The sequence below is a fragment of the Meleagris gallopavo genome, chromosome 7 (genome assembly GCF_905368555.1).
Source record: "Meleagris gallopavo chromosome 7, MGAL_WU_HG_1.1, whole genome shotgun sequence".
Lineage (NCBI taxonomy): Eukaryota > Metazoa > Chordata > Aves > Galliformes > Phasianidae > Meleagris > Meleagris gallopavo.
The window spans coordinates 4,428,736-4,442,912 of record NC_139410.1 but is presented as its reverse complement, the minus strand read 5'-3'; the positions used below and the strand labels follow the sequence as shown (position 1 = coordinate 4,442,912).

Below are 14,177 nucleotides of genomic sequence, written 5' to 3'. Positions count from 1 at the left end.
TTTTTGTTTCCCAGCTGTGTGGGCAGGTGTTGGGGTTTTTTGCTTCTCATCTGTACCCCTCTCTGTGGTCTGTTTTAGAATTTACCCTTCACCAGAGACTGTTCCATCCAGCATCAATGTGATCTACATTCTTGCACCTGGTCTTATGTATTGTCCTGCTTTTGTGGAGTTATTTTTTGATTAAGATGTGGGCACAAATTGAAAAAAAATTAGTAGTAAAAGGTGGAAAATGATGTATTTTAAATGTAATCTACCAGAGGCGGTATCTACTATTCCTACTTACAATAGCTGAAGGAGACTGAACACTCAGAGATTTTGAGTAACGTTTTGTAACCTTTTCCATGAAAATGTTAGAATTCATCGTTGAGATAGTCAGCACACAGTTCTGCATGAAGCTGTGCAGTGCTCCTGGAAGAATTTGCTTCTAGATTCTGGTGTCTGTCTTTTCTTGTTTCTTTTGTGATACTTCCATGTTCTTTATTGGTAGGGGAACAAGGGTTCACATAGTCAGCCTCTGTAAAACTTGCCATGTAGTGTCATGCCGCTCGGTTCAGATCAAGCAGTTTATCCCAATAATTTGTTGGATTTAAAGCACTTCTTTTCCAGTAGGAGTTTTTTCACAGTTATTTAGTTCTGCCAGACTGTTTGGCAACTTTGACGGGGAAAAAACACCAGCCATTTTCTTGAAATAGTTGTCTCTGGTTGAATTTACCTGACCATTCAAATGATGTATTGAGTGGCACCATCACACCATTCATTTATTTAATATGTAGTTTGAGTAAAGTTTTCTGGAAGCAGGGATGAGTTTAGTCAGTCCTCTGTTCCAACACCCACCTCTTTGTTAACAGCAGTAAGAGTTTTGATCTGTAGCTGTACTACATTTACCCAGTTCTGTTTATCAAGTAACCTGAATAAAATAAACTAAGTCTTGTTTTTGGTGCAGTAACTGGAAACCTGGCTGGTCACTGCTGGGTGATGTCTTACTAGATTACAGTTGTTAGCAAACGATATTCCTGGAAGCTTGTGGGAGGAACAGCAGACAAATTTGAGTTCTGGCTGGTGGGGTACTGGAATTCTGTACAGGTCTGCAAACTGTATTAACCTGATATAATTCGGTAGTTTTGGAAGGTTTGGGTTTATAATGTGTTAACAGGAAAGTAGCCTAGCCTGGGAATGGTCTGTGAACATTGTACTGGTTTGAGCAAGTTTCTGCAGTTACAGAAATCAGCTGATGTGAAACTAGATGGGTATAACCAGGTATCTTCTGAAAGCAACTGAGACGCTTGCACCATGAAGCAGAGCAGCTGTCAAAAATGTTCTTGTGCAAATGTGGTTATCTTTATTTTTGGACTAACCAGCATTTTGTCTTCACAGCAGCTATACTTCTGAATGGAAGTGGCTTGCAGACAGAGCTAGAATTGGCAGCCGTTGGACATGGCTTCAAGCCCAGATTTCAGAACTAGAATACAAAATCCAACAACTAACTGACCTTCACAGGCAGATACGTGCCACCAAGGTATTGTCTGTTAGCTCATAAATGGGCTTTTTGATATATATTTTTTTAATAGTGTTTCTTGTAATGTTTATTTCTTTGATTCCTCATTGTTGTTGTTTGTTTTGCCCTGGAGTTCTTGTGTATAAGCAGACTATTGCACACAGAGGTTAATAGGAAAGACATCAAGAGGTAAAAAGTGTTGTACCCTAGAGGCATCAGTACAGGACTGAGAGTCAGGGACTCTTACCTTCCTACCTAGTAGTTGTGGACTTTGTTAGTGACTTTCAAGGGCCTGGAACAAGGCATGTCACTTATCACACTATTTTTTTCCGCTGTGGAAGAAGTAAGATTTGTTTTTTGGGAGGGGTGTTTGGCCATTCATTTTTGCATCGTGGGCGTCTGGGGGCTTTTTCTGTTATTTACAGTGCATGCTTATTCTAAGGATTAAGTTAGTTAATGTTTGTACAGCACTTTGAACAGGTCAAGGATTAATTACTGCTAAAATTCCAACGTGTATAACTCATGTGCTAGCTTTTGTAAATCAAACTGGCTAGACAGTGGTAAAGTCACGTTCCTGAAACATTAATAATCTGTCTATCTATTAATGTAATGGCTTGTCCAGGTCAGTCTCACGCACAAGAAGCCAAAACTTGTGATAATTCTGGTGGTATGATAGTAACAGGTTTTAGAGTAGGGCTTTTGGACTCATCATTAATGAGCCACTTAAGAGTTGTGTGATCTATGTTGTGGTCAGATAAGCACACATAGAGAGGAGCCAGGAGATGCTTTAGGTTTTATGTGCCTGAACATGAGATTTGGAGGGAGGAAAGGAAGAAAAAGGAAGGAAATCATGATAGAGAGCATTTCCTTCTGATCACATAAAGAATTATTATTTGCTCTTTTGTAGCTCTCAAAACCCATCTTCACATATCCAACTTTGTCTACACAGTCAAATTTTTCCTTAAGAATGAAAATATTTGAAGAACCTCTATTTCAGGGTCTTTCCTGCCTTTCTGCCCCTAGAGGTAAAAGGAGATTTTGTACTTTGCTTAATGGTGAGAATGTCCATATTGTAATAATGTCCAGAATACCAAATACTCACACTCCAATATGCCCAAAATCAGACTTTAAGATGGCATAGGTCCCACGGGCTGCAGAACAGTGAGAAATAAATAACAGAGAAATAAGAGAGCATTCTTTCAGTCATGCATTTTCTTCGCATTAGGTGGCATGTTGGCTCAGAGCCTAGTCTTCTTCCTGCTGGAGATCTTTAGTAGCATTCCTTTTTGCAAACTTCATGCCCCTTTTACCAGCTGTGGTGTTAGGTATTTGGCATTGTGTCCCATACAGAAGGTAGACAAATACTCTTTGGCTCTGATTTTTTTTTTTTTTTTTTTTTTTTTGTCTACATGTTCATAGCATGCTAGTGCAGCAGTTATGGAAGGTCATGTGGACTGACAGAAGAGCTCTTTGTTTTGATTTAGTGGCTGCAGAATAGTTACACAATATCATTAGAATTTGTATGCTGTTTAATAGTTTTAAAGTGTTTTCTTTGTGTTTTGAGTGGGAAAAGATGTGATTCATAGCCAGTGAACAATAACTCAAGCAAAGCATCACTCCTCTAACAGCAGAACACAATAGGAAGGGAGATAGTTAACTTACCAGGTTTCCTGGCCACTTCTGTTGTGTCTGCTGCATCCTTGTGCACATAGAAGTAGAGGCTCTGGAGCTCTGAGTCCATCCATTTAAAAAATCTGCCAAATAAAACAATAATATTTAGTTGGGAGTAGGGGAAGTTGGTTGCCAAAACCTACTGGTTGTGACCAGTTTTAGAATTCCTTTATAGCCATTGTTAAGACTCCTAATCCTTTCCTGTTCCTCATTTATCTTTTCTTACATACCTATTTCTGTCTGCTCCTTTTCATACTGTTTTTCAACTTACTCCTTACTCTTCTGCTTTCTTCTTTCCATGCTTGTCACTGGGATTTTGCAGCTTAAAAAAAATAAAATTCCAGTGGAAATAGCTGTGGGGGGTTCTCTCTTTGAGTTTCCTGTGTGCTTCCTCTCATATCAGAGTTTGTGTTTCAGACTGCTGTGGGTTATTTTTTTCCCTCTTTCCATGATGACCTGTGATTTATTGTTTGTTTATTTATTTTGCTGTCTTTTGTTCTAAAGCTGTCGGGCTACTTTGTCCTGTGGCACATTAAAACTGAGGCTATCCTTGAAATTCCTTGAGCATAACTGCTGTGGTCTGCAGATTATAGTATGATACTGTCTGGATTTGTTTCCATCTGCCAGAAATTGAAAAGCACAGATGGTGGGCTACTGCCTAACAGTGAATGTGGAAAATCTCATGTTGACCTGACGGAAATCCAGAATCTCCATGGATGTTTTGAGCTTGGATACAAGTTTTTAAGCACCTGGATTTGCTTTTAGAGTATGTTTAGTGTCAGCTTTGAATTGAAAGAGGAATAAGTTAGAGATGCAAGGAAAGCAGGTCTATTTTACATTTTCTCCTAGTCTCTTCCTTGAAGCCTCTTTCAAAGTTGCTGTTGTGATTTGGGGCAAGTTGTTGCTGAGGTAGGAGTGCAAGGTGTGAGTAAAACTGCAGGATCCTTAACGTTCAACAAGCACGTCCCAAGTGAAGTCTGACCGTCTAAAAGAAACGGTGTGTTCATGTAATGATGGTCTTCTCCTGCTTTTTGGTGGAATGGTCTCACCAGAAAGACAAATTGGAAGCAGAATAATTGAGGGAGCCCATTCTTTCAGTATCTGGTTGATATTTGAGTAACAGTGAGTTCTTTCCCATTCTCTTTGGGTAATGCCTGCAGAGCCTTAAAAGCTATTTCTACGAAATGAAATTATTTCTGAAGACAGTAACAAATTAGGGGGCTGCCAGAGGAACTGTTGTTGGCTGTTTCAAAGTTCTTTTTGCTTATTGTTAAGTTTTTAAGTTTGTTGAAACAAACCAACAGAGATGTTACCTGGGAACGTATCTGACACTTGTAATTTCCTTATCTGTCATGTGAAAAGCACAGTGGCAGTATTCTTTTCTCAGTTTAGTTTCTGAAATTTTTGGTTCCCTTCCAAATAAAGTTGCAGCTGTCTTACTGGGCACTGCACTCTGGATAAGTTGTGTCTCCCATTGGATTTGTGCAGATTGCCTGGAAAAGTGATGAGATTGCCGGAACATTTAGGATCATTGCCTCTGTAATTCCAAAGCTCTAAAAATGCTCACCTTAAAAATCAATTATTAAAGTATGAAAGGCTTTTGTTTTGATTTGTATACTTCTCTTGAAACCTTAATGTTTGTTTAGAGCATGGATAAGAATAAGAAAAATAGAACACTTTAAAATGCTTGAGAGAAATGTATTGGATGCAAAAAGTATAATCAACTTCAAAGAGTGGTTGTTTTTGCAGAAAAACCTCTTCTTAAATCAGCAGGCAAAGAGCATGTAGTTCTAATAAGTATGAATTTCTGATTTGAATTTTGGCACAGATGTTTAAGCAGTGGTATAACACTGTAGTGTGGTTGCTGTTACAGGGAGTAGCATGAATGATGCAGTTTTTCATTAATAAAAATACTGACTCTTTCTGTATTTGAGCTGTTGAGTGTATCAAAAACCTAGTCAAAGTGCTCCAGAGTTGCTGGGAGGATTTAAGGGGGAGGTGCCAGGTTCAGACACCCCTTAAACATGGTTTAGGAGGGTTAATTCGTTGTCAACCAACTGTGTTCAATTGCTGTTGTCTAGGGGATGGTGATCTTAGAAGAATTCCCATTTCCAAAAGACATTTTGAAGAAGCAAATACAGTTGACAGACCAAGAAGCTTTATTAAACGCCACAGGGAATTCGCAAGCTGCCATTGAGAGACAGGATTCTTTGCCGGAGCATGACTTTGAAATGTCACCCAGCAGTCCTACCCTGCTTTTACGAAACATAGAAAAACAGGTAAAGTAAAATGAGAACTGAACACTCAATGGAGCTGATTGATTGACTTCAGAAACAGGGCAGGTTCCATGGTGATGCTTCTGAACAAGAAGCTATTTTGCACTCCTGGGAGTGGGTGCTGTTGAATTCAAGAGTTTAAATAAATACATTGTACACCAAGTTTACAAATTAATCTGTTATTCCTGATGTGTCTGTGTTACAACTTTGTTTCCATCAAAGCGGCCACGTAACCACTTCTAATGGCTATCCCCAAACCTGCCTCTTCATTATGTTTAGGTTTAGGGTAGGGTTGCCACAGATTGTTTCAGGAAATACTTCTGTGAGATGAAAGACTGCAGCTGAGGATGGAGGTATGTAGAAAAGCTCCAACTGGATGTCATTGTTGGTCTGGCTTTTCGAGTGTCATAGCAATCCAGTGAGGAGCTGAGGAATTGCAGGTACACCTACAGGCAGAGTGTAGGTGTAGAGAGGAGTTTCGGTTCATGCTATTCAAAACAGTCATTTCCAAGGTTAATTCCAGGAAATGCAATGTAGACTCCAGCAAGGTTTCATATTGCTAGAGGGTAAACAAGGAATACAGCAGGGTCACATTGCAAGGAGATACAGGAACGTTGTTTCCTGAATGAATTTCTGCAGTTAGTGTAAGGCAAACCTAACAAAAGTGGTGTGGTGTATTAATATGTTGCTTTGCCACAGTAAATTCATGTTGTTTAAATGGAGTAAGAGTGGCTTTAGTTACCATTCCTGTTCCTGAATCTCTGTGCCAATTTTTCTTATTTGATAGTCATACTTTCCTGTTCTTAAAGTGCTTCCCCTGTTTGATGGATTTTAGCCACAACAGACAGGAGTGAGGAAGCAATGAAACAGGAAATTTACATGCACAGTGCTGGCAATTGCACAAGGTAAACCAAGAGCATTTTTAGAATGTGGTGTATGTCCCCTCGTAAGTAACTACCTGGAGAATTAAACACACTTTTCTTCTAGTAAAACATTTGACTAATTAAGTACTAGCAGTGTGTTTACTGGTACCCAAGTAGTTACAGAGGTCCAAGAAATGTGATGATCTGAAAATGACTTGCAGGTGTTCTTCTTACAGTGCATCTCTGGGTTCACACCAGATTTCTTCCTTTCATACCACACTAAGCTTTGGGATTTGATCTGCTGGGGTTTTTGATGATTAGTTCTGTAAGTTAACCTGGGCCCTAAGGTCTGAGTTTCTTCATGTTGAGAAGAGCCATGCTGTAGGCTGAAGTATTTCTACACACATTCCCACAGAATTCTTCAGTCTGTTTTTAAAAAAGGTAAAATACAAAATGACTGAGCCTTCCTTTTTTTTTTTTTTTTTTAAGACTGTTTTTGAGTTCTCTATGTAGCTGTGCAACATCTTAAAAACATGTAATTTTTTCCTTGCAGTTTGGATGTCTGCCATTGTGGTGGTGCTTTTCCATTCAGTAGAGTCTTTGCTTCATACAGATCGAATGCTTGTTGAGATTTTTAAATCAATCTGATAAATATGTTACTCACATCTTGTTTGCTTTGTCTAGATCTTTTATGACCGAATTGCTATTTCTGTGCTTTAAAATCTGTCCCTGAATATTTTATTCCGTCCTACAATTTTTACCCGATGACCGGAATGCATCACTTAAACATTAACAGAAAAGGCATGACTTGTAATTAACTGGAAAATAATTTTTTCAGCCTCTTCCTGTATGAACGATAGTGCCTAGAAATGCAAGCAGAAGTTACTGGGTAGCCTCTGGCCATTCTTGTTTTGAGCAATCAGTTCTGACTGATCAGCGTACAGAGTGATTTAAAAAGTTTAAGAAGCATGTATGCCATTTCAGATCCATTGCGTTTGTGTCAGTATACAGCAGTTTCCTCTAAGCAAGCTGCAGGCTGCATTTATTGTCAGGATAACCATTAAGGTCTGACATTTAAAACAAAGCCATTGTGAAACGTTATCTGGAGTCAATCCACAACTCAGTGCTTTGTTGGGAGCAGCTCTTGGTCTTACCAAATAACCTGCCTTTCTTCTGGGGCAATTTTAGAAGGCAGTGGTTTTGAGGTTGTTAGAAGATTTTAGTCATTCTGTCTGTAGCTACAATAGTCTTCCTGTAAAATTTGAGAATAAAATAAAAATGGTGGCTTTGTGGGATTTTTCTTTGTTTTTGTTGTTGTTTTTACTGCCGTGAGCAATGAAGAGTATTCTCTTAACAAGAGCGCATACTTTTGAGTGAACAAAATGTGCCATAAGTAGACAGCAGACTTTTTTTTTTCCTGTTGAAATGCTTTTTGAGCTGCAGCTGTTGTAACATCAGCTGTAAAATGTTCTGATTTCTTCTGCTGTTCTAACACTCTTTGGCTGCAACACTGAAATCACATATCTATTCAGTGTATTATTTATTCGGTGTCCTTGGCAGGTAGTTCAGGGGTGGTTTTTTTTGTTTGTTTGTTTATTTGTTTTTATAGCTGAGCATAATGTGGAAGAAAATAAACATGCAGCTCTTTGGTTATTCACAAGAAGAAACTAAATATGATCCTTCCATGATGTATGAGATTGGAATCTTAAGTGGGAAAACAACAGAAGCCCAGGAGCTGTTGAGTATGGATAGAAGTCTGACTACCTTCTGCGTTTTTATTTTTTCCAGAGTGCACAACTGAGTGAAATCATCAGTAGCCTCATTGCTCCGCTCAACCTGTCTCCAGCTTCTTCTCTCTCATCCAAAACTTGCAGGCACAGACAGCTGGTCAATGGCATCTCCTTCAGGTAGGTGACAGTATGGTGTTATTTTCTTTGGGAGTAACTATTGGAAAAGTTACATAAATTCAAGAAATAATCCTTATGGTATTAGGTTAGAAAGAAAGAACTGCTCTTTGTAAACTTCAAGAGTGACAAAGTTGAGCTTGGAAAGTTGTAGTGTATTTTTGTTTTCTTAAAGACATTATAAAATAATACTATCACCGTAATTGCACTCAAGCAAGTCCTGGGATGAAGAATGTATCTGTGCAGTAGTGAAAGGAGTCATTAAATTGAACACTATTTTTACATATTTTAGACTTAGTGTATTCTGTCATCATGAGTTCAACTTAATTACTAGGAAGCTGACAAACTAGATTTCACTGGATTAGTAGAACACACGGCCATTGCAACTTGTACCTCAACATGGGTCAGGGTCTGTTTATTTCTAATAGCTTCATCAGTTTGCACATCTTCTGTTTGAGGCTAAATGAATCTTTGCCAGCTGATCTTTCATGGGCTTACTTTTCCTGGATGAAAGGATGTAGCAGCTTGAAATTAACACCGTAGGCAAACGTTTCTTAGTACTATGCCATAAGTTTTAGTAACTTTATCCTGTGTTTGTTCATTTTAAAATACCCTACAGGTACTTTTCAGTATTAATCTCAAAACACTATTAAGATTATTATTTACAGTCCTATCTTACGAAAGACCTAGGTACATAGAATATTTCTCTTGGTAAGGTGATTGGAGGGAGGAGGGCATAGCGGAGTTATTCACAGGTCTTGATTAAGATCAAGTGACTGAAGAAGCTGTTCACTATTAGGGCCAGGGGCTTTATGGCAGTGTCTGCAGCAGAATGTAATTCCCTGGCTCCCAGTTCCGTGTAGGGCTGGCCACACCGTCTGTTTTTCAGCAGCTTTGCTGAAGAAGCTGTAGCTTCCCACGAGGAGATTATAATGAGCAGCTTGGATGGGCAGCTTCTTTAACTGCCGTCTGTTGCCAAAGCGACTGTGTGACTGTGCCCTAAATTTGAGGATGAAGAGGTCCTGTCATGTGGCATTTGTGTTCCTGATCTAGTGGTTGTTTACAACTAATGCAGGGAAAAATCAGAATACTCCACTGAGTTCTGGAATAAAAGCTTTGCTGATGGGTATGTGGAAGAAGAGAAGAATTAAGACCATTAGAAATGAGTCTGTGACTTCCTTGTGCAACAGACGAGGAAGGCGTCCTGGTTTTAAGTGTTTTTATATGTGAATGAAGTTTACTTCCTAATGATGCAACTTCAAACCACTTTTCTTCTGCATTCTACTTTCCATCAGACATTTATCAGGAACTGTCCAAAATCAGCCCTCTTTCCCTTTAATGAGCAGCACAGTTTCTGGAGCAGCTCAGGGAGTGTACTCTCTAAGGCTGGTCATTTTCTACCCATGCTCTGTAACAACCTAAGGAAGAGTGGGAAGACATGGAGGATTTTCTCAGTGCTGTAGCTCAGAACCGGAGGCGGTAAGTTAGCTGCTGGAAGGGAATCATAGAATGATCATCATAGAATGATAGAACGACTTGGATTGGAAGGGGGCTTCAAATATCATCCAAGCAGGGCTGCCAGCCTCCAGCTAGATTCAGTAGTGGACCTGGTTGCTCAGGGCCATCCAACCTGGCCTTCAACACCTCTGGGAGCACAACATCCGCATCCTCTCTGGGCAGCCTGTGCTAGCACCTCACCACTCTTGCAGTGAAAAACTTCCTCTAATCTAAATCTTCCCTCCTTTAGTGTAAAGCTGTTTCTCCTTGTCCTATTGCTACCTACTGTGTAAAAAGTTGTTTTCCCTTTAAATACTGGAAGGTCATAATGAGATCTCTCCACAGCCTTCTCTTCTCCGATTGAACAAGCTTAGTCCCTTCAGCTTGTCCTCATAACAGAGGTGCTCCAACCCTCTGATCATTTTCATGGCCTTCCTCTGGACCCTCTCTGATAGCTCCACATTCCTCCTGTGCTGGGGGCCTCAGACCTGAATGCAGTACTCCAGATGGGCTCACAAGGGCAGAGAGGGGCAATCCCCTCCCTCACCCTTCTGCCATCCTTCTTCTGATGCAGCCCATGATACCACTGGCCTTCCAGGCTGCAAACACACACTGCTAGCTCATTTTAAGTCTTTCATCTAGCAGGACACCTAAGTTCTTCTCAGCAGGGCTACTCTCAGAGGCTTGTGACTTTTCTACGTGTTATCTTGAAAATCAGTTGAATTATTTTAATTTTTCACTTCTTGTGAAATGTTTTTAAACCTGTAAATAAATGCATCTCATTAAAAGTAGCAATTAAGCACAACATAGAGTAGTTGTCCTAAGAATCCCACAAGGAAATTCACTGACTCCTACTTGTGGTTTTGAATGTGCTTCATTTCGTTTTGTATTTTATCGGTGTCCTTGTTTAGTGTGCAGTTAAATCAAGCAGTTACATACTAAAGTTAACTTCATTTCTTGGCTAATTTTCCACTTACTTTTTCCAGAGCACTGTCTGACTTTATTGCGTATTTTAGAAAGTAGAAATCAAAATCAACTTGAAAGTAAGGTGATTTTTAGGATTTTGAAGGTGGAAAAAGAAGGGATGGTATTGCTATTTTAACTGTTATTTTTACTTCAGTACATTTTTGAATTTTGTTGTAGGCTCTTGATGCAAAAGATGTAGTCCATGTTTAAAGTAAGTCTACATGTGAGGTGCTTTGAGGTTGATAATGATGGAGGTTGCAGTATGGCTGGTTACTTGGGAGTTCCCAGTGGAATTGGTGGTACACGTACAGTTCCTGGTTGATTAAATGTGGGTAAAGTTGAATTGCCATTTGTCAAGTTATGATTTTGTTAGTGGCTTCCCTTTTTTTTTTTTTTTTTTTTTAATGTAGCCTTTCTTTGCTCTATTGAATCTGGATCCAAAGATCAGCCAGATGAAGGTAAATCTTCATAGAAGCAGCTCCTTAATAGAATTACTTCCTTATCAAGAGAAGGGTGTAGAAAAAAAATCTTTAGTCCAGAACAAATGGAGCCTGTCCCGTGGCTTCCAGTGCATGTGTGCATTCTGTAAGGTCTCTGTTCTGCAGCTGGTCTGCAGTGCAAGACAGGCCAACCTAGAAGCTTTGAAAGGAGCAAATACAGAAATTTTACATCCACCTCTGCTCTTCTGTATAATCCTGTTTTGAAAAGCATACTACATGAAGATCTAAATACATGGATAACTTCAGCCTTGACTTGGAAGCCTGTTTACATGAGTGGCAGGAAAAAGGTATTGCTGTGTACTGCAGCTCCAAACCACAGAACTGAGAACTCTGCTTCATCTGAAAAAGAAGCTGAGCATTCCTGGAAGGCACAGGAGGGTAAATAGGGCAGCTGGAAAAGGTTGCAGAGAGATTATCAGTGACCTACCTAGCACACCAGAACAAAGGCAGCAATTGCAGAAATTGAGACTGAGGAGCTTTTTGTGCTACTAGTCTTTTCCAAATTGTTTTTCACATAAGAGGGTGATAGTGGAAGTCCAGAAATTGGTCTTGGCACTCTCTGATGTCAGGGCAGATAAGAATGGAAAATAAGTTTTTAAGCATTCAGAGAAGGTACTTTAATGGAACTTCGCATGATCCTGTAATATTGTATTTCTTCCTCAAGCTGTAAAGTTCAGCATGTGCATTAAGAATGTCATGCTTCAATGCTTTGAGCTCTGTCTTGGCACTTACTAGTGTTCCTCTATATACATACCATTCTTCTTTTAATTAGCACATTTTTCATTGAGTATGTATCGCTTGTTGGCGGGTTTGATGTGTCAAAAGAATAGCTCAGATTCACGCCAATAAAACATCGTTGCCACAACAGCGCAGCATGGGATTGTGTTTAATCAAGCTTTCATAATGAGCACTTTTATTTAATAAAAATGTATCATTAGTAGATAGCTACTTCTCAAAAAGATTGATAAATGGCCCTGTAATAAATTCATTTTCATGTTTTACTGCATGTTGTAAATTTTCTAATAACGCTGTATCCTACCAGTTTAAGTTCATGAAAGAGAATAACCATTCACGCAGAGAAAACAATTGTTCCTGCAGAAAGATGGCCTGTTATGACCCAAGGCTGAGATATCTCATGTGCTTGCACTTCTTGGGCAGTTCAAAGTTGCAGTCAAGGTCTTCAGTATTGCAAAACTAAATGCACACTTGAGTGATTTTTGCAGGACGCCTTTATCTTTATAGGCAGATGTTGCTGCCTGGGATACCTGGGAAAACGAAGTACATTTGATGGCATTGTATTGGTTGAAAGGAGCAGAATTCCTGATTTTGCTACAGATGTTTTGCAGTGGTTTGCAGCCCTGTAAGGAGTCAACAGTGGTTAGTAAAGGCTTACTGAAGTTTCAGTTCATGAGCAAGAAATAAGACAATATCCAAGTATTTAGGCAAGATTCTAGGTCTCCATGTATTAGCACAACTGTGTAGAATGTAGGTTTGTAGAGAAATAATAGTTGTAACTTGACGTTCATAGATATTAGAAGCAATGGGGAGAGCTCTTGAATTTGGAAAAAACAAGAAATGTTAGAAAAGTTAGCAAAAACATGAATGCATCTCTTTTTGTGATAAAACACAGACTTAATCAAAGAGCAAACAAAACACACAGGTGCTTTCCTGAAGCAGTATGCTGGAATACTTCAGTGTGTATAACGTTCTCTTAGAATTAGATGGCTAATGCTAATCAGAGGTTGAAATCTTGGCCGGTGCACATGGAGCATATTTAACTTTTTGTATTAACTCTCTCATTAATTATGAAACTGCAGGGCTTCAGACAACAGAGAAGTATCCTCTTCAAGCAGCTGGTTGCTTGATCATCAGCACATCAAGAAAAGAAGAAGAGACAGGACAAGACTAAGATCTTTTTCTGTGACTAATGTCAGCACATCTGCCCGAACGAGGCCACTTCACAGTTTCCAGAAGAGAAAACTCTACAGAATGCACGGTGCCTGTGACTGGAATCAGCAGGTAGGCCTTTGCCTCTCTCTCTTCAGGAGTCAAAAGCAGAGTCCAGCTGCTGGAGTCTGCACATGTCTGTCTGGTGTGTCAGAAGAATGGTGCACGCTGTGTTGCTTATGTGTTACTTTCAGGGAGCGTAGAGGAGTGCCAGCAGGAGCTCAGAGTTAATGAGTTGAACGTAAAAATCAAAGATTGCTCAGAATCCTGCTTTTCAAATGAATTTATTGCTTGGCTATCTTTAAAATGTAGTCAGAGGACAACTCAAGATTTTCTTTGGGAGGCTTGACTGCTGAGGAAGCAGATTTCAGTGTAAATCAGCTGCCTGCTTGTTATCAGAATATTTGCTCTAACTACAGGAAAGTTTACACAGCTGGTGGCACATTATTTTCTAGGAAATTAAGCTGCAATATCTTAATCTTGTTTCCGTTTTTTGCCGTTCCTGATTAGATACATTACTTCTTCCATGGTGTTTCATGAGTGCTTTAAAACTCTTACAAATTTTCTGCATTACAAAGGAATTCATCTTTTAAAATGGGGGAAAAAACACTGTTATGCAAGACAAGGCATATCTGTTCACATCTCGTACTAATAACATATTGCTGTTAGTAGCATATAATGAATTTATTTAGCTGTAATGGTTAAAGCAGCAATTTGGGACCAGAGACAGGATAAATTCTTTAAAGCAATGTTAATCCAAAGTGATTTTAATTTCTTCATGCTTCATCTTTTAGAAGCAGTGCTACACTGACAGCAGTCGCTGTCTTCTCTGCTAACTGTCTAGAAAATACTAAGTGTACCAGTGGTCTGGGGATGAAGTTTCCCCTGCAAGGATGTTATCTGAGTGTGCTGATTCAGCACCTTCTGCAGCAGAAGCTTGTGAACAGAAACTTCATTTCTGGAGACCAGCCGTGGGAATACAAAGCAGAGTTACACCTTTATCTTCAGCCAGCTGTAGAGCTGAGCAGCTCTGGGTCATCAGTATTTTACACAGACTG

The 14,177-nt window shown here is 39.5% G+C and overlaps 1 protein-coding gene and 1 long non-coding RNA gene across 11 annotated transcripts in view; one reads left to right on the top strand and one right to left on the bottom strand.

Moving 5' to 3' along the window:
- KANSL1L (KAT8 regulatory NSL complex subunit 1 like) overlaps positions 1 to 14,177 on the top strand; it is a 56,888-nt gene that overhangs the window by 16,484 nt on the left and 26,227 nt on the right. For 7 of the 9 annotated variants that reach the window (XR_014884400.1, XR_014884399.1, XR_014884397.1 and 4 more), the window contains 4 exons: positions 1,375 to 1,516; positions 5,248 to 5,445; positions 8,094 to 8,212; positions 12,990 to 13,191. Coding sequence is in view for 2 of the 9 variants with exons in the window: in XM_085228175.1 (XP_085084301.1) it covers positions 1,375 to 1,516; positions 5,248 to 5,445; positions 8,094 to 8,212; positions 12,990 to 13,191 (661 nt within the window). In the remaining 7 variants the exon portion in view is untranslated. The remainder of the gene's footprint in view (positions 1 to 1,374; positions 1,517 to 5,247; positions 5,446 to 8,093; positions 8,213 to 12,989; positions 13,192 to 14,177) is intronic. The other 2 variants (XR_014884396.1, XR_014884401.1) reach the window with 2 other exon arrangements.
- LOC146543929 (uncharacterized) overlaps positions 1 to 14,177 on the bottom strand; it is a 45,931-nt gene that overhangs the window by 18,402 nt on the left and 13,352 nt on the right. For both annotated transcript variants that reach the window (XR_014884402.1, XR_014884403.1), the window contains exons 2-3: positions 3,158 to 3,249; positions 2,598 to 2,646 (exon numbers count right to left, since the gene is read on the bottom strand). This is a non-coding gene — a long non-coding RNA (uncharacterized LOC146543929). The remainder of the gene's footprint in view (positions 1 to 2,597; positions 2,647 to 3,157; positions 3,250 to 14,177) is intronic.